Source organism: Procambarus clarkii, chromosome 34 (assembly GCF_040958095.1).
Source record: "Procambarus clarkii isolate CNS0578487 chromosome 34, FALCON_Pclarkii_2.0, whole genome shotgun sequence".
Taxonomy (NCBI): Eukaryota; Metazoa; Arthropoda; class Malacostraca; order Decapoda; family Cambaridae; genus Procambarus; species Procambarus clarkii.
In genome coordinates, this window is record NC_091183.1 from 39,766,684 (window position 1) to 39,793,121 (window position 26,438).

The 26,438-nt window shown below is 39.0% G+C and overlaps 1 protein-coding gene across 7 annotated transcripts in view; it reads left to right on the plus strand.

Annotated features, from left to right (window-relative positions):
- Window positions 1-26,438, plus strand: part of trio (trio Rho guanine nucleotide exchange factor) — a 766,603-nt gene that overhangs the window by 730,910 nt on the left and 9,255 nt on the right. For all 7 annotated transcript variants that reach the window (XM_069335896.1, XM_069335893.1, XM_069335897.1 and 4 more), the window contains 2 exons: window positions 11,957-12,064; window positions 13,277-13,979. In XM_069335896.1, the coding sequence (XP_069191997.1) occupies window positions 11,957-12,064; window positions 13,277-13,979 (811 nt within the window). The remainder of the gene's footprint in view (window positions 1-11,956; window positions 12,065-13,276; window positions 13,980-26,438) is intronic.

The following is a 26,438-nucleotide window of genomic DNA, read 5'->3' on the forward strand; positions in this document are numbered from 1 at the left end:
TGATAGTGAATATTAAAGTCTTTTAAAATATAATTCCAAATTCTATTCTCTCGTGGCTGCCTGTATGTACTGTATTTATATTCATCGAATTGTTTATGCTTCTGATATTCTCGGGCTGTAATTATATGCAAATAAGGTCAATACAGTTGGAATGATTTATCAATAAGCATAATATTCCATGCAATATTCCTAAATGTAATTTTTTTAATTTAATTCGAATACCCATTTTCTTAACATTAATTAATAACAGTACAAGGACTGGCATTACTTATCAGCTAATTAACTACCCAATGCTCATTTTTTTCTTATGGAAGTACAACAACAAATTTCAGCCCTTTTATTAAAATAATTAGTATTGTGCAACATTCAAATCATGCTTCTAAAAAACTTAAAAAAAAAATCTGATTTGGAATTTTGGGTAATATCTGTTAATAATAATGACCAATGGACTGTTACTTGTTGGATCCTGAATTATCATACTGACTTCTCTCAAGTGTTTCCTCATAATAGTTTTTTAGAACATTTAAATGTCTAACATATAATGTTTTGATATATACAAATTTACCCGCTTGTACTTTAATAGTATAAAAATTTTTGTTACAGCAAATATTAAAACTTTCGCTGTACACAGTATGAAGTCAATTTCTTTACATTATTATATACAGTATATATATATATATATATACACACACACACACACATATATATAATACAGTTGCAGCCAGTATGTAAACACCAATAGATAATGCAATTAGCAACACTGTTAACTTGTGATTTGTCTTATACTTTTTATATTACAGTATATGTAATGTAGCTTTCACATTTATATAAAAAATTGATTTTACCATAATATGGCAAGAGTTCAAACAATTACTAAATAATTTATCTTATGCAACTGCCTTGTTTATATCACCACTTTTCTCACAGCTAGTTGAGCTTGGGCACATTCCTACTGTTCCTTGAAACTTTATGCTGAACATAACTTTTAAATAGGGGTAAAATAATTTAGCTGGGAAAGAGTATCTGTATAAACTAAGTATTAGCTGTGTTTGGTCCTTGTCCTTGGGAAGACCAGGACATTGCCTTCAAGAGTAGCCAAACATCCAGCTCAGAAAGGCACTTTTACTCTACACTCAAAAGCCTTATTTCTAAGTAATTCACTGGGTTCCCAGAGCTTAAGCATCTTGACCTACTGGGAGCAAGGTATAGAATCTTGTTCCTAATAGAGATAGGTGAGCATATGAAATTCAGAGATCATACAGTTTAAAATGAGCTAAAGATATTTTTGATAATCAATCCCCAAAGAAAGCTAGGAACAGCCAATATATACTACCTCACTGACTTATCCCACCACCACCAGATGGCAACACCAGCCACTCAAGGATCTAGCAAAGTGCACTGCCTTCACTCTCTTGCCTGGTGCACTCCTCTCTTGCATAGATCAGTTTTTATATTTTACTGACTTGTGGCATTTTGGATTTCCTGCTCAGTAGAGGCATTCTCATGTTGAACTCTGCTCAAACATGTTTGCTAGTAGCTGTGTGTGTCCCTGGATGCCTAGTCTGCTTCAGCTTTGTTTCAGGCTCCCTTCCCTGGTACTATTAGCAAAGACCGTTAGCCACCAGGGCCTTCTCTGAGGTTTTTGAGTTCCTCCTAATGGATGGGTTACTTTTTTGTCTTTCCCTGTTGTGGGTAGTGTTTTTGTTGGCAGAACAAGTACTATTAACGAGAGTGCCATAGCAATAATACAGTAGTTAATACTATGTGGTGTTTAGTTCTGGTTTGGGAGGTGTCAGGATCCTGCACTGTTAGTCAAGTGCATGCTTATTAAATAGCATTTTGTTATATTTAAAGTATTCCTTTCATTTCTGATGCTCTTTCTTGCCACTGGCAAATGGATTTTGGTGTATGGTAGCCATATACTCTAGTCCTAGCATCTGGTTCTCCACTTGAAGGTCAGTTCACTGGTGAATTTCACTCCCACTCAGCAAGGAGGCTTGTTTACCTCATGTCTCTGCTGGTTGGGTTACGATGCAGTTCAGAACCTGCCTTTGCGGCTTGCAGCCTCACAAGATGTTCTGCCGTATTTTATCTGTTCATAATTGGAGGTGCCATGCTCCCCAAGTGTGAAAGCATCCCACCATGGCATTTCCTGTTTAGTGGGTAGAGATGGTCACAGATGGTATATTGACTGCAGTACCAGACTGCACTGGTACCCATATCCCTTGGGTACCAGTGCAGTACGCTAGGAAAGTTGAGCTACTAAGGTGCCACATCAGAAAGGGCATTTCATTAACGTCAATCCAATATTTTTGTAGAAATAAGATAAAGCTACAAGACATTAAATATGAACTTTAATTCCTTTTATATACTGTGCTGTACTCACATGCGATGAAACCATGCGATTTTTGCAGCTGGCGGGCAAAAATTGCGCGATTTTCGCCGCTACCTGCCAAAAATTGACCGATTTTCGCCGCTAGCGGCCAAAAAAAAAGGCTATTTTCGCCGCTAGCGGCCAAAAATGGGGCGATTTTCGCGGCTAGCTGCCAAAAATCGTGCAAATTTCGATGCTAGCGGCCAAAAATCATGCGAATTTCGCCGCTAGTGGCCAAAAATCGCCCGATTTTCGCCGCTGGCGGCCAGAAACTATGTGATTTTTGCAGCTGGCGGGCAAAAATAGCGCGATTTTCGCCGCTACCGGCCATAAACCGCGCGATTTTCGCCGCTAGGGGCCAAAAACATGCGATTTTCGCCGCTAGCGGCCAAAAACATGCGATTTTAGCAGCTGGCGGGCAAAAATCGCGATTTTCGCCGCTACCGTCCAAAAATAGCGCGATTTTCGCCTCTAGCGGCCAAAAACCATGCGATTTTCGCAGCTGGCGTGCAAAAATCACGATTTTCGCCGCTACCGGCCAAAAATAGCGCGATTTTCGCCGCTACCGGCCAAAAATAGCTCGATTTTCGCCGCTAGCGGCCAAAAACCGTGCGACTTTCGCCGCTAGCGGCCAAAAATCGAGCGGTTTATGCGGCTAATGGCCGAAAACCGCCCTATTTTCAACGCTAGCGGCCAGAAACCATGCGATTTTTGCAGCTGGCGGGCAAAAATCGCGCGAATTTCGCCGCTACCTGCCAAAAATCGACCGATTTTCGCCGCTAGCGGCCAAAAACGGGCTATTTTCGCCGATTGCGGCCAAAAATGGGGCGATTTTCTCCGCTAGCGGCCAAAAATCGTGCAAATTTCGACGCTAGTGGCCAAAAATCATGCGAATTTCGCCACTAGCGACCAAAAATCGCGCGATTTTCGACGCTAGCGGCCAGAAACTGCGATTTTTGCAGCTGGCGGGCAAAAATAGCGCGATTTTCGCAGCTGGCGGGCAAAAATAGCGCGATTTTCGCCACTACCGGCCAAAAACCGCGCGATTTTCGCCTCTAGCGGCCAAAAACCATGCGATTTTCGCCTCTAGCGGCCAAAAACCATGCGATTTTCGCAGCTGGCGGGCAAAAATCGCGATTTTCGCCGCTACCGGCCAAAAATAGCGCGATTTTCGCCGCTAGCGTCCAAAAACCATGCAATTTTCGCCGCTTGCGGCCAAAAATCAGGCGGTTTTTGAGGCTAACGGCCGAAAACCGCACTATTTTCGACACTAGCGGCCAGAAACCATGCGATTTTTGCAGCTGGCGGGCAAAAATCGTGCGAATTTCGCCACTACCTGCCAAAAATCGACCGATTTTCGCCGCTAACGGCCAAAAAAGGGGCTATTTTCGCAGCTAGCGGCCAAAAATAGGGAGATTTTTGCCGCTAGCGGCCAAAAATCGTGCAAATTTCGCCACTAGCGGCCAAAAGTCGTGCGAATTTTGCCGCTAGCGGCCAAAAATCGCCCGATTTTCGCCGCTAGCGGCCAGAAACTATGCGATTTTTGCAGCTACCGGGCAAAAATAGTGCGATTTTCGCCGCTACCGGCCAAAAACCGTGCGATTTTCGCTGCTAGCGGCCAAAAACTATGCGATTTTCGCTGCTAGCGGCCAAAAACCGTGCGATTTTCGCCACTACCGGCCAAAAATAGCGCGATTTTCGCCGCTAGCGGCCAAAAACCGTGCAAATTTCGCCGCTAGCGGCCAAAAATCGTGCGAATTTCGCCGCTAGCGGCCAAAAATCGTGCGAATTTCGCCGCTAGCAGCCAAAAATCGCGCGATTTTCGCCGCTAGCGGCCAGAAACTATGCGATTTTTGCAGCTGGCGGGCAAAAATAGCGCGATTTTCGCCGCTACCGGCCAAAAACCGCGCGATTCTCGCCGCTAGCGGCCAAAAACCGCGCGATTCTCGCCGCTAGCGGCCAAAAACCGCGCGATTCTCGCCGCTAGCGGGCAAAAACATGTGATTTTCGCAGCTGGCGGGCAAAAATCGTGATTTTCGCCGCTACCAACCAAAAATAGCTCGATTTTCGCCTGCTAGCGGCCAAAAACCGTGCGACTTTCGCCGCTAGCGGCCAAAAATCGAGCGGTTTATGCGGCTAACGGCCGAAAACCGCGCTATTTTCAACGCTAGCGGCCAGAAACCATGCGATTTTTGCAGCTGGCGGGCAAAAATCGCGCGAATTTCGCCGCTACCTGCCAAAAATCGACCGATTTTCGCCGCTAGCGGCCAAAAAAGGGGCTATTTTCCCTGCTAGCGGCCAAAAATGGGGCGATTTTCGCCTGCTAGCGGCCAAAAATCGTGCAAATTTCGACGCTAGCAGCCAAAAATCGTGCGAATTTCGCCGCTAGCGGCCAAAAACCGCGCGATTTTCGCTTCTAGCGGCCAAAAACCATGCGATTTTCGAAGCCTGGCGGGCAAAAATTGCGATTTTCGCCTATCCCGGCCAAAAATAGCGCGATTTTCGCCGCTTGCGGCCAAAAACCGTGTGATTTTCGCTGCTAGCGGCCAGAAACTATGCGATTTTTGCAGCTGGCGGGCAAAAATAGTGCGATTTTCGCCGCTACCGGCCAAAAACCGTGCAATTTTCGCCGCTAGCGGCGAAAAACATGCGATTTTCGCAGCTGGCGGGCAAAAAACGCGATTTTCGCCGCTACCGGCCAAAAATAGTGCGATTTTCGCTGCTACCGGCCACAAATAGCGCGATTTTCGCCGCTAGCGGCCAAAAACCGTGCGATTTTCGCCGCTAGCGGCCAAAAACCGTGCAATTTTCGCCGCTAGCGGCCAAAAACCGTGCGATTTTCGCCGCTAGCGGCCAAAAATCGGGCGGTTTTTGCGGCTAACGGCCGAAAACCACGCTATTTTCGACGCTAGCGGCCAGAAACCATGCGATTTTTGCAGCTAGCTGGCAAAAATCGCGCGAATTTCGCCGCTACCTGCCAAAAATCGACCGATTTTCGCCGCTAGCGGCCAAAAAAGGGGCTATTTTCGACGCTAGCGGCCAAAAATGGGGCGATTTTCGCCGCTAGCGGCCAAAAATCGGCATTATGAAGGCATCTTCTCTCCCTGCTTTTTTTGTTGAACTAAATTTATTTACTGGTCACTTATGTCTGGCAAAGGTTTAAACCAAGATTTACCATAATTATTTTTCTTAAATTAGACTTAGATAACTATATATTTAGATAATTACATAACACTTAAAACCTCTTCTGCTGAGATAGTGAAGAATAATCAGATGGAAGAAGTATAGAGGAAAAGAAGGAAAGAGAAGAAAGGAGAGAGGTAGATTTAATGACATGGAAGAAGGGAAAGAACAACAGGGGGAAGGAGGGATAAGATGGTTATGGAGGGAGGGGGAAAAAGGGAGAGAAGTAGGAATGATGCACACTGAGGTAGGGAATATGAAGCCTAAACCACACACACCAGAAGATGAAGAGACAACGACATTTCACTCCGTCCTAGACTATTATCAAATCCAGTGTTATATTTGACTTGATATTATTGTCTGTTATGCAGGCGATGAGTCACAATAACGTGGCTAAAGTTGACCAGACCACACACTAGAAGGTGAGGGGACGACGACGTTTTGGTCCGTCCTGGACCATTCTCAAGTCGATTGTCTGTTATATTTGTCAAATTGTCTTATATTTGACAATCGACTTGATAATAGTCCAGGAAGGACCGAAACGTCGTCGTCTCCTTATCTTCTGGTGTGTGTGTGTTGCTTACTCTTCATATCTTCAGCCACATCATTGTGACTCATCTTCTGCATAGGAAATATGGTTTTCCACTGTTAGGGCCAAAAAAATATTTTATGCTTTTTGAGGCCCCCGCAAGACCAATGACTGACCTCTTCCAGGATGTATCCCACAACAGTTGGCTAACTCTCAGATACCTATTAACTTTTAGGTGAATAGAGGCATCAGGTGATGAAAGGCAATTGAAATGAGTGAGAGACCAACACATTTGTATTATAGATTTTTATTTTGTTTATTTTGGTCTTCAATTATAAAAATATTTTATAATAGAAGAATGCGCCACCTATTCAGTAGATGGTTTAGCTGCACGTTAGGGACAATTTGTTTCTCCTTGCATATTAATTTCATTATATTTTATTTACAAAATTACATTTTTATATAAATTACACATGTCATTAAATGTTTAAAAACATTACTTACATCATCCTTGAACATTAATATGCATTAATTATAAACAGCCAAGACTTAAGCAGTAAATGACAAAATATTTAGTTGACCATGATATGGTGATAAAATTGGCCATGATATGGTGATAAAATTGGCCATGATATGGTGATAAAATTGGCCATGATATGGTAATAAAATTGGCCATGATATGGTGATAAAATTGGCCATGATATGGTGATAAAATTGGCCATGATATGGTGATAAAATTGGCCATGATATGGTGATAAAATTGACCATGATATGTAATAAAATTGGCCATGATATGGTAATAAAATTGACCATGATATGGTGATAAAATTGACCATGATATGGTGGGGAAATTGACCATTATATGGTGGGGAAATTGCCACCATTATATGGTGGGGAAATTGACCATTATATGGTGGGGAAATTGACCATTATATGGTGGGGAAATTGACCATTATATGGTGAGGAAATTGACCATTATATGGTGGGGAAATTGACCATCAGTATGGTGATAATATAGCAATAATATTCTTCATCATAAATTTCCAAGTAAGCTTTTAACAAAAGATATTTATTCTGACATTCTCATACAGTACAGTACTTCAAAATATAGAGTGATTTATTAAATTATCTTTGTAACGAGTTTTAATAATAAACTACATAATTTTACTTCTAAGAAATGTGTATAGATTCAAAACAGACATCGTGGCAAATATGCATGAGTACTAGTATAAAACTAGTATGATAAGGAGTGATGTTTATGAACTTTTGATTCAAAATGTGTATCTAATCCATAACCCAGTGAATGGCATAGTGTGCTCCCCCTTCATCAAGCCATATTTTAGTTTATTGGTCTATAAGGAAAATGCTCTAATTTGTTGACCAGACCACACACTAGAAAGTGAAGGGACGAAGACGTTTCTCCCAAGGCATCTTCTCTCCCTGCTTTTTTTGTTGAACTGAGCTTTAATTACTGGTCACTTATGTCTGGCAAAGCTTTAAACCAAGATATTTGGTTTAAATCTGCTCTAATTTGACATTTACTTTGGAACATGGGCTAAATTTGGAAAAAAAAGACAGATATTGAGATTGGAAATCCAGATCATATTTTAATCTAAAGATCATCAATTTTCCCGGGTCATCTATTGTATACTTCTGCATCACTCTTAACATCCCTGCAGTAGCACAACTTTTGCACACCTATGTAAAGTACTGTATTGCTACATGCACGCAACACACACACACACCACAAGCGTAGCTCTCATCTTGTAGTTACAGGATGAGAGCTACACTTGGATAATTACATATGTGCATTACAGGAAACTTAAGTGAGAGGCCAGAGATGATGATGAGAAATAAAAAAAAAATACAGATGCACCTGAGTACATATTTACTGCTAGGTGAAGAGAGGCATCAGATGTAAGAAATAAGACAAAGCATTTAACTGATTGTGCTCACCACTGTGCTTCAGCACTTCATTAAATGCTTCCAGAAAGGTATTTAAAAAAGGAAGCTGGATGAGCATCAAACTTAACTACTAAGACTAATATTCTATTTCCAAATAATTTGTTACATAATGTTTGTGTGTGTTTATTATACATACTGTCAAGGAAAATGTTAGAATTTATCCATATGATCAAATGAAACTTTTCTACTACCCCCCCCCTCCCATTTAATTTTTAATAATGTACTAAATTTAGTATGTACTCTACTGTACAATAGGACTGTAGATTGCAACTTTCATACAAATAACTTCATGTGTACACGCACAGACACACACACATACTGTACATAGTCTCATTACCTCAAGAAAAGGAATAGAGGTGAGTCGTATTACTAACATTTGCACGTTTAGTCAGTAGACAATGTTTGATGTTGGTTTTATATTTATTTACCCATTACTGTAAATTGGTTTTAGTTATTTATTTTTGACATCTGAAATGAAGGCTTAGAAAATTATAGAATACCTGTAATTTTTGTATTTCTTATATCCATGACCAGAAACCAGCACGCTAAAATGAGAGTAGACTATAGATAATGATTGGCGTGATCTTTTCATCCAACTATATATTTACTGCATATCACTTTTACTTCTTCCACCAATGGTGTAGATGATAAAAATCAGATGTACACCAAACTTGAGTACATTATCTATAAAACATTCTGTTACCAAGTTATTAGAACACACATACAGTATTGCATAATGTCAAAACTAAGGTTGGTTAATGTATTAATATATTTATGGATTATTCTTATGAAAACAATAAAAGTTTTACATCAAAGAATCAAATTATACAGTACAGTATTCACAAATGTGATCATAAAAAAGATGGAAGCATTTAACCCATTCATTGTCATACAATTTGAGTAAGGTTGCTTGGTCATCAGCCACTTCCAACAAAAATAAAAAACAAATAAAACTATAGCTTATATTGCTGGAGAAAACTGAATCCCAAAAATATCAGGAAAACACTGAATACACCATAATACTGAAATATAAGTTTTTAATAAAAATGTAAACTTTTATTTTATATAAGTGTGTGCATGCTTTTTCGAATATTGTATGAAAAAGATGAACCTGGCATCAAAGACATTATATAGTAGTGATATTATTTTTTATTTTCAGGCAGATATAAGGTATCTACAGTATAGAATTATACAATGGTAGAGGCTTAGAAAGGTGCTTTAAGGTAAAAAAAAATACGTGGCTGATGGCCAGTGCCACAGAAACTTATGAGCTGGTAATCGGAAACCAAATTCAAATACTGTATATCAAAATTAATTGAAAATAACACCATAATATAATAACATACCATTGTACCTTCCATATTAATATCAGATAACCTACTAAGCTTTCAGGAGTTCCCGAGAAACAAACCACTCGGACTTGTGGGTTACCTTGTGTTGATTCTGGGGGTGGTCAATGCTAAGTCTTGGCCATATGAGAAGTCATCTAATCCAAGTTTCACTAAACAAATTAAACTACTGTACTACCAAAGCATATTGATACAACCTGCCGTTTTATATACAGTACTAATATCAGATCGTAACATTTAGTAGTTCCCATGATACAAGCCGATGCTGGTTGTTGGCCGGAAGCTATACCAGTGGTTACCAAGTACAATATTGTAGTTTATAATAGAATGTTGTGCATTACTGTTAAAAGGAAGATGGGTACTGTATACTGTACTATCAAAATTAATAGTAAATGCTTATACAAATTCTTTTATAAACATACTGTATTTCTGCAGCACATGGTAACCCAAGCAGATGGTGCTTGTGAGCACGTACAAAGGTCCACAGGAGTAAAGTATGGCTTACTTTAAATGACAGTCATTATTAGAAATTAGAGAGAATCGAGTTCTGCTTATGAATACAGTACCTATAATCACAGGGATTTGATATCTTTCTGGCTGTTTATTACTTATTATATATATCATAGTTTTCTTCATAATAAGTCAATTAGAAGAATTCTGGAACATGGCATCCTTATGTCAAAGAATATTTACCGATATATAAAATATCACGTTTCTGACCATTTTGGTATTTTTCTTCAATCACACATTATTTTACATTCCTCATAATCTCTCAAGAAAAATAAAATAAGGTGTAACTCTTGATAGAAACTTCAGATACTGATGTCAATATCAGAATTTAATCAATAAAAGATTAAGCATATCCTAATGAAGCATTGTACATTATATGGCATTTTATAAAACAAAAATAGCACAATCTTATTTCATGTGCAACGAAGAAGAAAAATAAATACAGTAAATATCAGCACAAATGTGTTTCCAGCCAACTTAATTTATGCAGTGCAAAGGTTAATCTACTCAAGGTATTTTGAATTTCAGTGGATTCACCCAACCATGCATCCATCCACCCAGCTATCTGCTTATCCTATCTATCTAACTAGTTATCTGATTATTCATCCATCTATCCAGCCATCTACTTATCCAGCCATCTACTTATCCATCCATCCAACCAACCAACAACACAACCCTCCACCAATTCCTGCCTTCACTCCATTCACACCCCATCAACCCCTCCCCACAAATTAATCCTTTCCGCCCATGTTCGTGTCAGCTTGCAACCTGATACAGACCTATAACACTGGATTATAATCATATTAACTTCAGGAGATGACTCCTACAGCAGGTGATCATACACAGGCTTGTAGACTGCTAAACATGAGTACTAAAACACATTTAAAGATAAAAGAAAATCTGTAGGAGCCGTGAGGAGGATTCGAACCTGCACACTTGGTACTCCTAAGCCCACGCCCTAGACCACTACACCACGACATTCTCAAAAGCACTGCAAACTGGGATGCAAATGAATCCCAGGTTGCATTGCTTTTGATAACCCACTGATACATCACGGTAATGTGATTTCACTGTGCACATTTAAAGATATCTTACCTAAGTTTTTATGGTTGCCCATGGTCATCAGTATCATATAAACAAAGTTTTCATTTTATTTTGTGCCTTATTTAATAAAAAAATATTCTGAACATGTGCAAGGATGTGTTCAATCAGCAGAGAATAAGTCACAAAAACATGGCTGAAAATAACCCAATCCACATGTGTGGCATGTGTGGAATGAAATGAAAGTGACAATAGTTTAGTCCATCCTGGACCTTTCTCAAGGCGAAGTTGGATCATTTGTTCAATTATTTGCACAAGGAATGATGCAAAATTATTGTTTACACAGCAACAAGAAAAGAGTGGAACAAAAATCCCTCAAAAAATTAGATTTTACATTAAAGAAATCTGAACAGCCTTAAAATGATGTACAGTAGCTGAATTTTAGGAGATGCACTGCATGCGTGAATGTATGACTGGACATGTATGTGTATACAGTAATCATATGTAATTATATATATTATACAGTATATATTATATATATACACACACACACGAGTGTAATTACACTTAGGTAATTACACACACACACACACGAGTGCAATTACACTTAGGTAATTACACACACACACACACACACGAGTGTAATTACACTTAGGTAATTACACACACACACACACACACACACACACAGTAGATTTTGCATTACTTTAGACATTTAACATGTATGCTACTGTTATTGTCATCACTGTTGTTTTCCTTCTTAGTACTGTACTGTATTTGCATGGTATATTTTTACATGTAAATGTATTTGAAATATATAATCTTATTTTTGCATGATGTGTGTAGATTCACATTAATATTTTATGGTGATGTTAATTATTTATATGAAAATTATGGTGTAAAAATAAAATGTTTATACAGGATATGAGTATACATGATGAGCAAAATACAATAGGGTATGGCATGTATTCTATGGCTCACTAACCTATGATTCATACTCTGCAGGGTGACTGGAGTGTGTCACTTCCCCCTGGGACACTAGTCAAGGTGCTGGCAGATTTCACCGCAGTCAGAGAGGACGAAATATCCGTAACCAGAGGGGAAGTTATACAAGTAAGCCAATACATAACTTTATACCTTAGGGATAAATAAATAAATGCATTGACTTGTCAATACTGGACTATCAACTGAAGTACAGTATAGTACACCCTCAAAAATCCACACCTCAACATAATGGAAACCTAAAAATATGAAAATTCGGCTACCATAACAAATACAGTATTTGAATGTTCAAAATAAGGACCAAACTCACATTTGTAAAAAAAAAAAAAAATCCTGTCAAACCTGACATTAGTAATACTAGTCAGTCATAATTTTTCTAAGTTTTTTACAGTTCTTTTGCTTTAGGATGTAAGTATAATTTAAAAAATATAAAATTTACGAAACTAAATGCACTACAATAGTATATTGTATTCACTTGCCTGTCTCCTTAAAATATCTTGTATAGTGCCGTATTCAAAAACTGAATTCACTGATTAAAGAAGATAAATTTAGGATTTTGGTCCAACACATGATTTCTCAGTCATATATGTGAGAAATGTGGAGCAGGTAATAAGTGGACGCCATGAGTGACTTTTTGAAAAATGAGGAGCAGATATGTAGGGGTAGTCTCATTCTCACTCAGCTGACAATGAGGAATTGAGAAAGGGCATAATATGTAGCTTGGACAACCCTAAACATCATAGTGGACAGTTCTCATTTATTATTATTATTAGATTTTATTAATTATTATTATTAGAATTTATTAATTCATATGGAATACTGGTAAGCCCGTATTCACATTCACTTCCATACTGTGATCGACCTACCATCCCTATCACCTTGGGAAGGAATATGTCCCATTTTGGTTGTAATGTTCAAGCAAGCAGTTAGTCCTCCAAATATCTACGTAAAATGAGTATTATTCAAGAATATTGGTAATTACCAAGATGACAGACCTGTAGTTTGCAGTGGTAATAATTATTCTATATTAATAAACTATTGTACTCTCTGTATTTCCTGTTTGAATTCTATATTCTAATAATGACAAATATCTAGATAAAATAATATACATGCAAACACTAAAGCAAGACACCATTGCATTAACAATTCGTATGTATTTTTAATACAGATGTCAGTCTGACCTGAATGGAATGTCCTTATTTCAGATTTGAGTCAATCACATATATGTTTTTCTTAATGCATGGTTTTTAAAAATTAAATAGTTGCAAACTACACAAATTACATTCTGTATAATTATTCTTTGTCGTCGTCTTGTTCTTTCAGGTAATTTCATCCAATGTCCTACGTGGTTATCTTGTTCATCGTGCAGCAAGCAGCAGTAGCCCAGCTGCTGAGGGTTGGGTACCATCAAATGTTGTCCTTCCATCAGCTTACCCTGATCCACCAACAACTCCTCCTGCCTCACCTACACACACAGGCACATACTATGAGTCTCAAGTCAAGAAACATTGGATCAAGTTCCGTAAACCCTCTTTCTCTAAAAGAGACCACCATCCACTAAGAAGAGAAGAAACAGTACACGAGCTGCCGCCCTCTGCTCGATCTCGCCCTTCATTTCCCAGTAGGCAGATGACTGTTTCATTAATTAATCCATATCATTCTGAAAGTGACAATCACTGTGTACATCGTCCTGATAAACCTCCAAGTGGATGTATACCTGCCTCGCCAGAATCTCCCATCAGAATTATATCCCCTCTAAGAAATGTGACTGTTTGCCCAGGGGAACCAGCAGAAATGGTATGTGTAATTACTGGTGCTGGGTTTTGGGCAGAAACAACTACAGTGATATGGACAGGGCCTCATGGCCAGCTGACTGATCCACGTTTTGAAATGGAACAACTTCGTGATGGAACATTGAGACTCCATGTGGGAAGCTGCCGTGTGACAGATGCAGGCGAGTACACGTGTACCATCACTTGTGCTGGACATTCCATCGCCTGTTCTGCTCGCATCAATCTAGCCCAGGGTAAGGACCACAGTTATTCTAATGGACATTCCTAGCAATAGGAGTGCCTAGTATGGGCTGGAGTGGGTTAAGGTTGAAATTTGTAAACTTGATAAGTTCAAGTTTGTTTTAATAACTCTTTTTGAGTTGAAATATTCTCACATTAATTGTGTTCTATGCATGAAGAATTTTTGTATTAACTGAGTGCTGTCTTTATTCTAATAATATCTACATTGATACCATGGATGAAGCTTTACATTTTATCTAATATGTATTAATTGAAAGGTAATTTTAACTTACTTGAAAAAATATCAAACAATGGGAGTGGAGCACCATATAACTCTTAATACAATAGACAAATGTTTGGTAAATTTATATTAAAGCAATTCCAAAAATATATGTTTAAGCATTAGTTGTACAAACTACTAGGATAAGTGGAACTATATGTTGATAAAATGTGTGGAAGTTGTTTAATATCATGGTTGGTTGACTCTGGAGGGGAAGCAGTTTGGTTAAGTGTGTGTAGCCTTTCATTTGTTTTGAGTAGTATTCTGTCAAAACTGAAAGTTTTTCAATACATTTTAATATATATGAAGAATTCATTTTATTTGGAATATAATGCTGATCAGCAATAATATAAAAAATAAAAAAATAAAGTTTCACTGACTTGACATACATACATACATTTAAAGTCTCTAATTTTAACTGCACATAAAATATTCTAAATCAAATACTATGGTACAAAAATGCTACTTTCAGTTTAATTATTTGAAATATACAAACATATTATGTAGGTGTGACAGCATTATTACAACCACTTTCGTTTAACACTTCCCATTAAAATCATTCATCTTTGCCTTAATCATTACGTACAATATGCAGACTGCAATTTTATTATTGGACAGAACAGTACACCTTTATAAAAATTATTCCTAAAAAAATTAAGATCAGTTACGTTATTTAAAATTCTATTTAATTATTAATGCTTCTGAGGTGAGAGCTACAATCCCCCTCCCCTCCCCCCTTCCTTCTCTCGCACTCCTCTTTTCTATTTAGCTGACTATGTCAATGTGTCTAGTTAATGTTTTTAGTTGGTATGGACCGCCTACCTTTCAGTTAATGGTAGTGTGTACTCACCTAATTGTGCTTGCGGGGGCTGAGCTCTGGCTCTTTGCTCCCGCCTCTCAACAGTCAATCAACCGATGTACAGATTCCTGAGCCTACTGGGCTCTATCATACCTACATTTGAAACTGTGTATGGAGTCAGCCTCCACCACATCACTGCCTAATGCATTCCATCTGTTAACTACTCTGACACTGAAAAAGTTCTTTCTAATGTCCCTGTGGCTCATTTGGGTACTCAGTTTCCACCTGTGTCCCCTTGTTCACATACCACCTGTGTTACAGTTTATCTTTATCTACCCTGTCAATTCCTCTGAGAATTTTATAGGTATTGATCATATCTCCCCTTACTCTTCTGTCTTCTAGTGTCGTGAGGTGCATTTCTCGCAGCCTTTCTTCGTAACTCATGCCTCTTAGTTCTGGGACTGGCCTCGTGGCATATCTCTGAACTTTTTTCAAGCTTCACCTTGTGCTTGACAAGGTATGGGCTCCATGCTGGGGCCGCATACTCCAGGATTGGTCTTACATATGTGGTATACAAGGTTCTGAATGATTCCTTACACAGTTTCCTGAAGGCAGTTCTGATGTTAGCCAGCCTCGCATACGCCGCAGATGTTATTGTATGTATTGTGTGTGTGTGTGTGTCTTGGAATGTGTCGGTGTGTAATTACCTAAGTGGTGCATTACAGCAGGAAGCCAGTCATCAAATCACTATTTGCATGAATATTTCTGTTTAAGAGCCACTACTAAAAATGCAGCCTTTACATTTTTTCTCGGATGCTTTCTACTCGAATAAAAAGCTTAACACACCTGATACATGTGCTTACCTAGTTATGTCTATGAGTAGTCTGCTGCAGAGTTAGAGGAATGCCTCTGAGCTATGTATCTAGTATACAGTATTTACTGTATACTAAGATACAATAGCTTGTCACTCACGGAAGTCACTCATGGTCCCAACCTTCCAGCAATTTGTTTAAGCTATAAATGGTGCTTGCTTCCATAATCTCTGGTTCAAGCTCATTCCATTCATTTATCACTCTCACTGCATATGAGTATATTCTTATATTTCTTGGCTCATCTGTGTTTCCAGCTTTCACCTTTGGCCTTTTGCTCTCTTGTCCCTCGCCTGGATAAAGTCGATTTATCAACTTTGTACCTAATTCATATCAGACTTCTGAGCCTTCTCGATTTTTTCTTGTTCTTTACAAGATATTGGTTCTATACTGGAGCTGTGTGCTCTAAGACTGGCTTAACATATGCCATAGTATATTATTCTGTAGAATTCCTGTGTTAGGCTCTTGAAAGCCATCCATATGTTTACTAGTTTAGCATAAGCTACTTATGTTATTCAGTTAATGTGTTCCTTTGGTTAAGGCTTATAATACATCCCCTCTTGTGTGTTTTTCTCATTTGGTTTCTGCAGTTGACTCCCTCATAAACTGTAATGGCCTCCACAGTTTTCTCCCAAACCTTCAATATACTTCGTTTACTCATTCTTCAGTATACTTTGTTTACTCATTCTTCAGTATACTTGTTTACTTTAACAATTTTGGTGATTTAACTTGATTACCTTGTCATAGAACTTGATAAAGCTTGCTGTGTCTTGTATAAAGTTCTCTACTGGTTAATGTTTAGCTTGTAATTGAGCTTTAAAAAGAAGGAGTACTGTATTTCCAAATTGTGTTTAGGGGGTTGTGAGTTCCAACTCCTACACCCACATTTAAGCCAGCAATTGACTGGAGTAATGTGCTCGATAGACTTCTGTCATTCCTATGCTTAAATCAGGTTTGAATGTACTTTCCTACACTTCTCCTCAGCCATTCCATTCATTCATTACGCAACTTTCCAAACGCCATGAGTGGCAGTCAAGCGAGATGTTAATAATGACGAGTGGTGAATGAATGTGCATCTGTATATAAATGAATGTGCATCTGTATATAAATGAATGTGCATCTGTATATAAATGAATGCATATAAACTGAGTGTTGTGTGTGTGCATCAATTTTGTTGTTCCAAGCTTGTGAGTATTCCTTGTGAGTATCTATATCTATTCCTCTATTGATAAACCAAATAGAAAGGTATCTAAACAATAATGCAATTCTGTGTTGCAATTTTAGCTGTTTTATTTCAACAAGGGCTAAATCATTAATGAAAGTATAATATTCTTTTTAATATTGTTCAGTATTCCTGTTTAATATTGTTCAGTATTTCTTTTTAATTCTGTGCTGTACAACCTATTGATATCAACAACTTCCTAATCTGTCATTAGACTGAATGAACATATTATACTAAACTTTCTAAATACTCTACTCGAGGTACCCGCTGGTGGGGGTCTTGGTAAAAATAATAATGATCTCATTAATTAATTTTTTAATGTAGGTTTTGAGGTTTACAGTGGTTTAAATTTGCTCTGGCTGTAAAACGTTACTTGACCGACTCATGACAGAACAGAAGAAAATGTAATCAATTTCCTCGCCAGCCTTGTAACTGCTATTGATATGCAATTTGCATAATTTTGTTTAAATTAAGTATTGGCGGTACTTCTGTATTTTTAATTTCTTTCATTTTACAGTAGTGTGATTCAGAAGAAATAAGTTGCTTATGAAATGCTAACCATGTCTTGCTGTACATAACTGGTATTAGATTTATTAACACCTCTGCTTTTTCACAATAACATTTTCTCGATTATGCATCCCATATTTCATTATTAAAAACAAAAATTATGGCTCAGTTTTGGGTATTTGGAATTCCTGATCACTTGGTTGTTATTCATTGTCAAACTTCTGACTCCATTTCTATCTTAAAACTAAGGTATACAGTATAGTATTAATAAAATATCTCACTGGTATAATTTTAATGCACAAATTCACATGAAAATTATAGTCTGCATTTTTGTATAAAAGATAAATACAGCCTTAATTAAAATCATGTATCTGAACAGTTGTTGTGATACACAAAAAAATTCTTATCAAGCTTGTAAAGAACAATTTATTATTGTCTATGTACAGCACAATCCTGTTCATTTGTATAATATGTACAGTAAATATCCTGTATTTTAATGCAAGATATCTTACTAGAAATGTTTGCCAGTTGTCATTCCTTCTGTGTAGAGTAGCAGTGTTTAGATGTCTCTCTCGTCAAGTGATCACTATGTAAATTATGGATTTTATTCAGAAATACATAATTTTTGATACTCAACTTAGGCATTCCTTCATAATTTTCACAGCTCTGCTGTGATGGTTTATTACAGCAAGAATCATTGCTGAAACTGAAAACTGCGGGGAATATTACAAGAGATCTAACTTATTTAACAGTATAGAAGTCAGATGTTAATTTGGAAGAAAATGACTCTCTTTTAGTGCCAAAGGTTATTAGATATTTTTTGTGTAAATGCTAGTGTAAATATGTACAGTATTGTATATGAGGAGGACAATCAGTCAGTGTCCGCACTTGGTCTAAGGTGATGAGCTGTGAGAAAAGATTTTTTATTGTACTGTTCAGTCTCGAATAAATTATTTTCTGGACAATGATCTATTCTTTAAACAGCATTTTGCATTAAGATTATAAATAAGCAAAAGTGGACAATGTGAAAATGTTTTGAAATTAAAGTAGGCTCCATTATATTCCTCTATCATAGCAAACACTGTTTTGTATAGTTCAAGTAATATAGATTATTTTTTAAATGAAAACTATGATATGTTAATAACTATACAAAAAACACTGGCAAATATAGGTTTTGTTGATTATGTAATATTAACACAGCACATGGAAACTAAGTTATTATCATTTTACATTAAAATACAGTATATATATGAGCAAGAAAACTGCATTATTTTGGCTTTCCAATTTAAACATTCTTTGGGGTTTTCTTGTGTACCAATGCAAGCAGTTGGCAAGCGTGATAAACAGTTGGATCCACTCCAGACGTTTATGATACTGTATTAATAGAAAAGTTATATTTGAGCCTTCCATTTATCAAACCATATTTGCTTTTGTTCCCACTTGACCACTATGTATATAAAAATTCATTATATTATGAACTATTTAAAATACAATGAAAATTTTGAGCTTGGCCTTGGTATTTAGACTGATTGCTCAGTTTATCTATATCATCTAGTGATTTCTAATATAGTTTTAGAAGTAGTTTTATTAACATATTCCAAAAACTTGCATGTGTTCTCACGGACAAACAGTAATCACACACATGGAATCACATGCACACACAAAATTAAAATGTAAATATATTTTAATTTGTTTAAAATATACTCATATATTCTGTATATAATAAACTCAAAACACAGTCCTTCACTTTCCTATTAAATTTCATCTACCGTCTAGCCCAAGTGCCCAACCACTTGGGCTAGACGGTAGGGCGACGGTCTCACTTCATGCGAATCAACATTCAATCCCCGACCGTTCAAGAGGTTGGGCACCATTCCTTCCCCCCCTGTCCTATTCCAAATTCTTATCCTGATCCTTTTCAAATGCTACATGGTCGTTATGGCTTGGTAATTTCTCCTGATAATTCTTTTCCATTTTCTATTAAATTTAAAATCAGACTTCCTTAAACTTCTTAATTTTGTATTGTTTTCCAAGACTACAGCTTCCAATTGAAAGAATGTTTACACCATGCATTTTTATTTTTACTATTTGTTTCATACATCCACTGTGGGGTGAATACTGTGCGTGTCACTTGGTCAGTTGATTAAGCTCCACTTGATTAGTCTACCAGCAACTGGTTGAGTGACTGTGTAGACAGCATCACCCATGGCTAGGGTGACTTCAATTTGCCTAACAGGTTCTCTCTCTCCCCGACAATGGTATGCTATGCCATACCATACTATGCTATTAACGAGGAACAAACTTTTACTTTAAAAATCCTTCTTGAGTCCCATGAGCTAATATACTCTATATTTTCTCTTAGTGGTCCTGCAAGATACTATCCTGCATTCAACCAGTTATTTGTGTAATATATTTGCAATGTCATCATTTAAGTCCCTTCTTTTAATATACTATTACCTATATTTTGATTTCATTTGATGCGCAGAAGTAACACAGCATTTTATTACACTGAATATGGCAAGAAAAAATTAAGAGCTGAAAAAGCGAACAAATCAAGTTACGTTAGTAGCAAGAAATGCGACCCAATATATAGTAGACTGCTTGGCCCTAATTATCACTACTTAGTGTGAGGAAAGTAAAATAGTTAGCAGTTGCTCCACTGATGACTTCTCTCTCAGGATACTCACATTACAGTGCCAGGTGGTTGTTTGTTGTCATAAGACAACCTTCAAGGAAGTTAAAGTTCCAAAGTGAACAAGTCATTAAAGATAGGGATTGGTATCTCAAAGCTTTATAGACTGAAAATTCTGCATTCCTCTCTCCATTCTGGGTGATTAGATCCAACCCACTTATGTAATCCTTTGCTTATAAGCAGACAGAACTTTTACTGAAGATCATCCTTATTCTAGATGATGATCACTATTCTATTTCAATTTATTTTTGTTTGTTGAGATACCTCTTCTTTCAACTACTTGTTTAGCCTGATTACTCTTGCTGACAAAAAATTTCTACTCAAATATTGATACATCGAACGAAAAATTAATTAAATCCCAAAGTTACGAGAGCTATCACAGAGTCAGCACAAAGGGAAAGATCACAGGGTCTGTGTTGGTAGTACTGGGACTTCCCTAGAAAGAAGAGTTCCATATAAATTGTACAATACAGTTCATATAATACATGTATAGTGAACAATTTTATATATACTGTATATTAAAAGTAGGGAATTGAGCTAGTACCTTTGTTGCTCCCCAAACCAGAGTCTTGTGGTCCACTCGGGGAACCCCATGTTCTCCTCAAGTGATCATTGGAAATTCAAGGAAAACCAAATTATGTTTGTTAAACTACTGGTTAGTAATGAGCTGTAATGTTGAGTACAACCACAACGAAAATTAGGAATCCAGAATTCACACTTAAATGCCCAAGCCATCAAAGCATGATCAGGAAATTGGGGCCAAGAGGGTAGGTATGGGAACAACTGAGAGATTGATTCAGGAAGAAGAGTTTCCATTTTACTAAATGCCCTACTTCTGAATAGGATATCTTGGTTGCTCCCCAAGCCAACTCCTTGTGACACGAAGCACTTCAGAAAACTAAAGAGAAAAGTTTACCCAAGCAGGTTCCTCAAACACAGCTGCCAACCGGAATTAAATGGAACACAGATGACCAAGGGCCCCTAGAAATATGGCTGACTTTTCCCCAGTATGTAATCCACAACAGCTGCTTAACTCCCAAACCTAGTTATTGTTAGGTGATCAGAGGTGCAGTATTTGATGTAAGAAAACATGCCCAAACTTCTCGTCCTATTCCAGAATCAAACTCTGGTCTAACTGTTGCACCACACGTGGCAAAAGTGTGGTTTAACCTAAAAGGCCCTCAGACCTAGCACTTGAAGTAGAACATCATTGTAAAGGGCACTGAGAGCATCACTAACTTCCTGAGATCAGAGATAAACTCAAAGCTGGACGAGCTTGAACCCTCGACGCAACAGGAGGGGAAATGAGAAGTCAAAAGTTACCATTGCAACACATGAGAATAGGGCCATGACAAATGGCAGGCAAACTCTTTCCTAGCCAAATATGAAAGGGGCAGCTGAAGACACACAAAGTAATTGCTGTGACTAAATAACAACCAGGATACTGAAGCAAGTAATAGAGCTCACCAACCCAATTATGTGGGGCCAATGCCAGCAGAAAGAGCACCTTGAGTACTCAATCATCCAAGCAAGGAGAAACCCAAAATTGAGAGAACAAAAACTACAAAGACAAAACAGGATACAGCAGCACATTAGGTGGGTGAATATGGACAAATGATTTCCTTTACTTAAGAAATGTAGGTGGTGGTTGACCAGACCACACACTAGAAAATGAAGGGACCACGACGTTTCAGTCTGTCCTGGACTATTCTCAAGTCGATTGTGGTGGTGGTCAAGTCCACCATGAACCACAACAGCACCAATAAGAATGAAGCTATGGTATTAGGGATGAGGCAATGTTCCGCAAACACCCAAGGAAACAGCACCAGGGAACGATGAAATAACTGCCAGGCAATCTCATATTGGCAATGGGAAGAGGCACCTAATTGACAAATAAGAAGGTTTGCTACCTTCCTTTCATATTGGTGACAGTGCAGCAATCCTCAAAACTCCTTATACTGTATGAAGATCGCCAGGTAACGAAAACAAATCTGACCACCAATCTGCTGAAAGAGATGAAGGGCCAGGAAGAGAAACATGTAGGAGCAACAAACAAGCAAATATGGAAACCACAGCTGCACTGGCCACAAGGCATAAGTTCAAGTGAGAGAGAGATGTGCCGAAGTGCCAACCAAACCATCACCATCTACCTGATATTGATGCGAGCCCATATCAATGCTGTAGTAGAGTGCTCCTGACAGGCATGAAGAAGGCTGGAGATAATGTCCCAAACCCACACCAAAGGCTTCAATGAAAAGCCTGAGCAGTGGAATCAAGACCTGCCATAGATATAACCCTGAAAAGAATAAAGAGAAAACTGCTATAGCAGGAGATTCTGCAAAGCCAATGAGGTGTGCACCACTCAGTCTTGGGGGGTCAGTAGCAGACCGCTGACCAGAGAAACCAGTATATACCGAGTTTTCAGCCACAACCTGCCCAGGCCATACCCAGTGCAACCAAAGTTCAGGCAGACCAGGAGAGGCTTGAGATTCTGACAGGTCATGCAGCACCTACCAATGATCTGACAAAAATGGGAAGTATGCCAAAGTAACACATTTGATGAGAGAGGGATAACGACCTGGCATTCCAAACTAACCCCAACCACTGGATGCCGTTGTGAAGGAGCCTGCTGGGACTTTGGGTAATTGACAAAGAACCTAAATTGTTCCTTCATGAGTAACAGCACATCCCTAGTCTGTAGACAAAGTCAACACCTTGAAGCCAAAACCAATAAATTGTCCTGGGTAAGGTAGGCCAGTGTGCAGATTGGGATGTGGACTTTGAGAGGCAACAAGTCAGCGAGACTTACCTAAGCACCTTCTCTCTACACATCGGGAACTCACAGGTGTCTCACTAATTGGGTCAACTCACTGACCCGTGGGAATTCAGTGACTGGGAATGCCCATGTTGGTGGACTCCGTAACATCATTTACTCTTAGCTTTTTTCTTGAGGCTCGTGGGGACTCCAGCATAGACTGGAATTTTCAGCAGACTCTACAGAAAAGTCTTCAGGAGTAATTTTATAGCCTACAAATGCTGTAGGAACTCGGGGAAAACCTGGTAAATTTTTTATGAAGTCTGCACGGATTTCACACCCTACGAACAGAGCAGGGACTCTGGTAAACCCAAAATGGACTGTTCATTCATGCCATTTAAAATACTGTACACTATACTTGAAAGTCTATGTGGATTTCATACCGTATTTCGCCCCCAATACCCAAAAAAATTTATTTATTTATTTATTTATTTATTTATATATATACAAGAAGGTACATTGGGTTTGTGAGAATACATTGGATAGTACAGTATTTACATTCTTGTAAAGCCACTAGTACGCACAGCGTTTCGGGCAGGTCCTTAATCTAGCAGATAATTTTAAGTAGGTAATTTCAATCAGAATTGAAAATGGAAATGGAACGAAAAATGAAAAATGGAAAATGAAATGGAAAATGAAAAATGGAACATTTAGTCTACCCTGTTAAGGTGGTTTGTGCTGCTGCCAGGTGATGGTTTATGTATCGACTAGTTATTAACCCATATATCAGCTAGCTGAACAATAACGGCTTTTTCCTCGACTTTTAATTATCACTCACTAATTCATTAATTTATCACTTATACATACCAATAATACATTAACAAATGTCTCATCCTCTTTTTGGAGGCCGAGGGTACCAACAAATGCAGCTAGAGGTGGTACCCCCCATACCAGTATATATATATTATATTGTATTCAATGGACTTATAAACTGAACCATATGATACACGTCCACGGTTGTCTCAAAATTCAACATATAACCCAATGCAATTGACTACATTTACAGTACTTGGACACTACTGAAAAAAATGTAAAAACAAAGAGATAAGATGCTTTTCACATGCAACAATTGAGTTACATTTTTGCGAAATATATTATCAGCTGTGCGGTTACTGCAAATTGTGACCTGGGATCAGACGGTCTACACAATAACGACCCGGGAATACAACTGATATGATCACATGACACCATACTCCAAATGAAACAGGTTTACGTCTGGTTTACTGCTGGCTTCCATCTCTGTCAACTGGACATGGTGAGAAGGAGAGAGGGGGGGAGAAAAGGAAAGAGAGAAGGGGGGGGGAGAAGAGGAAAGAGAGAAGGGGGAAGAGGAAAGAGAAGGGGGGAGAAGGGGAAAGAGAGGGTGAGAAGAGGAAAGAGAGGGTGAGAAGAGGAAAGAGAGGGTGAGAAGAGGAAAGAGAGGGGGAGAAGAGGAAAGAGAGGAGCAGAAGAGGAAAGAGAGGGGGGGGAGGGGAGAGAGAGAGGAGAGAAGGTAATTATCAGGAGAAAGCGCTGAGTCATTACGACTATATAGCACTTGGAAGGAATATGAAGATATGCTTTAGGATAGAACGGAGGAAATTAATGGTACCCATCCGCTAGGACGGTCGGGGATTGAACACCGACCTGCATGACGCGAGACCGACCGAGAGGAGGGTGGGGAGAGGGTGAAGAGACAGGGAGGAGGAGGGAGAGACAGGAGACAGGGAGGGAGAGAAAAGGGGAGGGAGAGGAAAGAGAGGGGGGTCGTGGAACACAAATGGGGAAGGGGGTGAAGAGAAAATAGTGAGAGGAGAAGAGATCGAGGAAATAGAGTGAAAGTGCAGAGAGGGGGGTAGATAAAAGAGAAGAGAAAGGAGGAAAGAGGGGAGAAGAGGAAAATGAAGGGGAAAAGAGGAAAGAGGGGGAGAGAAGAGGAAAGAGAGGGGGAGAGAATAGGAAAGAGAGGGAAAGAAAGGGGGGAGAGATGAGGAAGGAGCGGGGGAGAGAAGCGGAAAAAGGAGGAGAAAAGAGGAAAGAGAGGAAGAGAGAGAAGAGGAAACAGAGGAAGAGAGAGAAGAGGAAACAGAGGAAGAGAGAGAAGAGGAAAGAGAGAGTGAGAAGAGGAGAAAGAGACTGAGAAAGAAATTTACTTGGCAACTTAAAAACAAATTCTCATTCAGTAATTATTTACCTAATTTCACATTTCTAAATTTGTACTTGAAAGAGTGAAGGCACATTACAGGGCGCCCATCCGGCCCTTGCAGCCGGAGCTGCCAGCCGCGGGTTGCACACTGTCTGTTCACTGATGATGGTGGTAGTGGTGGTGGTAGGTGGTGGTGGTGGTGGTGGTGGTGGTGGGGAAGAGGGAGGTGGGTGGAATATTATATATAGTATTATTCATATTATGCATATGAATCATATATATAATGGTTGAAGAAGCGACAGGGAAGGGCCTTCAGAGGACTAAATATTATTGTTGTTTTTAGTGTTGCTGTTGGAGGTGGAGACCGTAGCTCGGGGGTGGGGGGGGGGGGGGGGGTGTTAGTGGTGTTGATTATGGTGCGAGTTGCGAGGGAGGGAGGGGGGGGGCGGGTAGTACTGTTTTATAACATAATAATTAAGTAACTGACTACTGGCCCATGTGAGACAGCTCCTATTTAGACATAAAAGATGGGGGGAGGGGTAACCCATGGTGCTTGGGTCTCGCACATGCACCCTCCCCCTTCTTTTCTCTCTGCTCTCCCTCTCTCTCAATCTTCCCCTTCCTCCCTCCCCTTCTCACCCCCCATTCTTCCCCTTCTTCATATTTCCCCCTCCCCTATCTTCCCCGCTCCCCACCTCATGCAAGAGCAAGTTCTTGCTCCTGTAAATTGTTAGCTGAATCTTCTGCTTGTGTCGGGGTCACGTTTTTGTCAATGTCTTTCATAACTCTTTCCTCCGTGTCGTGTGCGGGTGAGAAATGTCCCTGTACATGAGTGGAATAGGTGGGACAGAGTCTGTAGTGTTGGCCAGTTCATTTCATCTTTTATGTATTAAGATTATCTATTGTGGACAAGGACTTGCTTCGATGGGGCTGGTGGTGTGGTGGTGGTGGTGGTGGTGGTTGCACTTACCTATTAGTGACTACGAGGAAGCGAGGTCTAGCTGTGGTGGTGAGGGGTGGTTGTGATGGGGGTTGAGGGAAGGTGGGTGTGGGTAGTGTTGAGTGGCTGTAGGTAGCGGTGATGGTGAGGGGATGTAGGTGGTGGTGGTGAGGTGGTGGTGGTGGTGAGGTGTTGGTGGTGGTGGTGAGGTGTTGGTGGTGGTG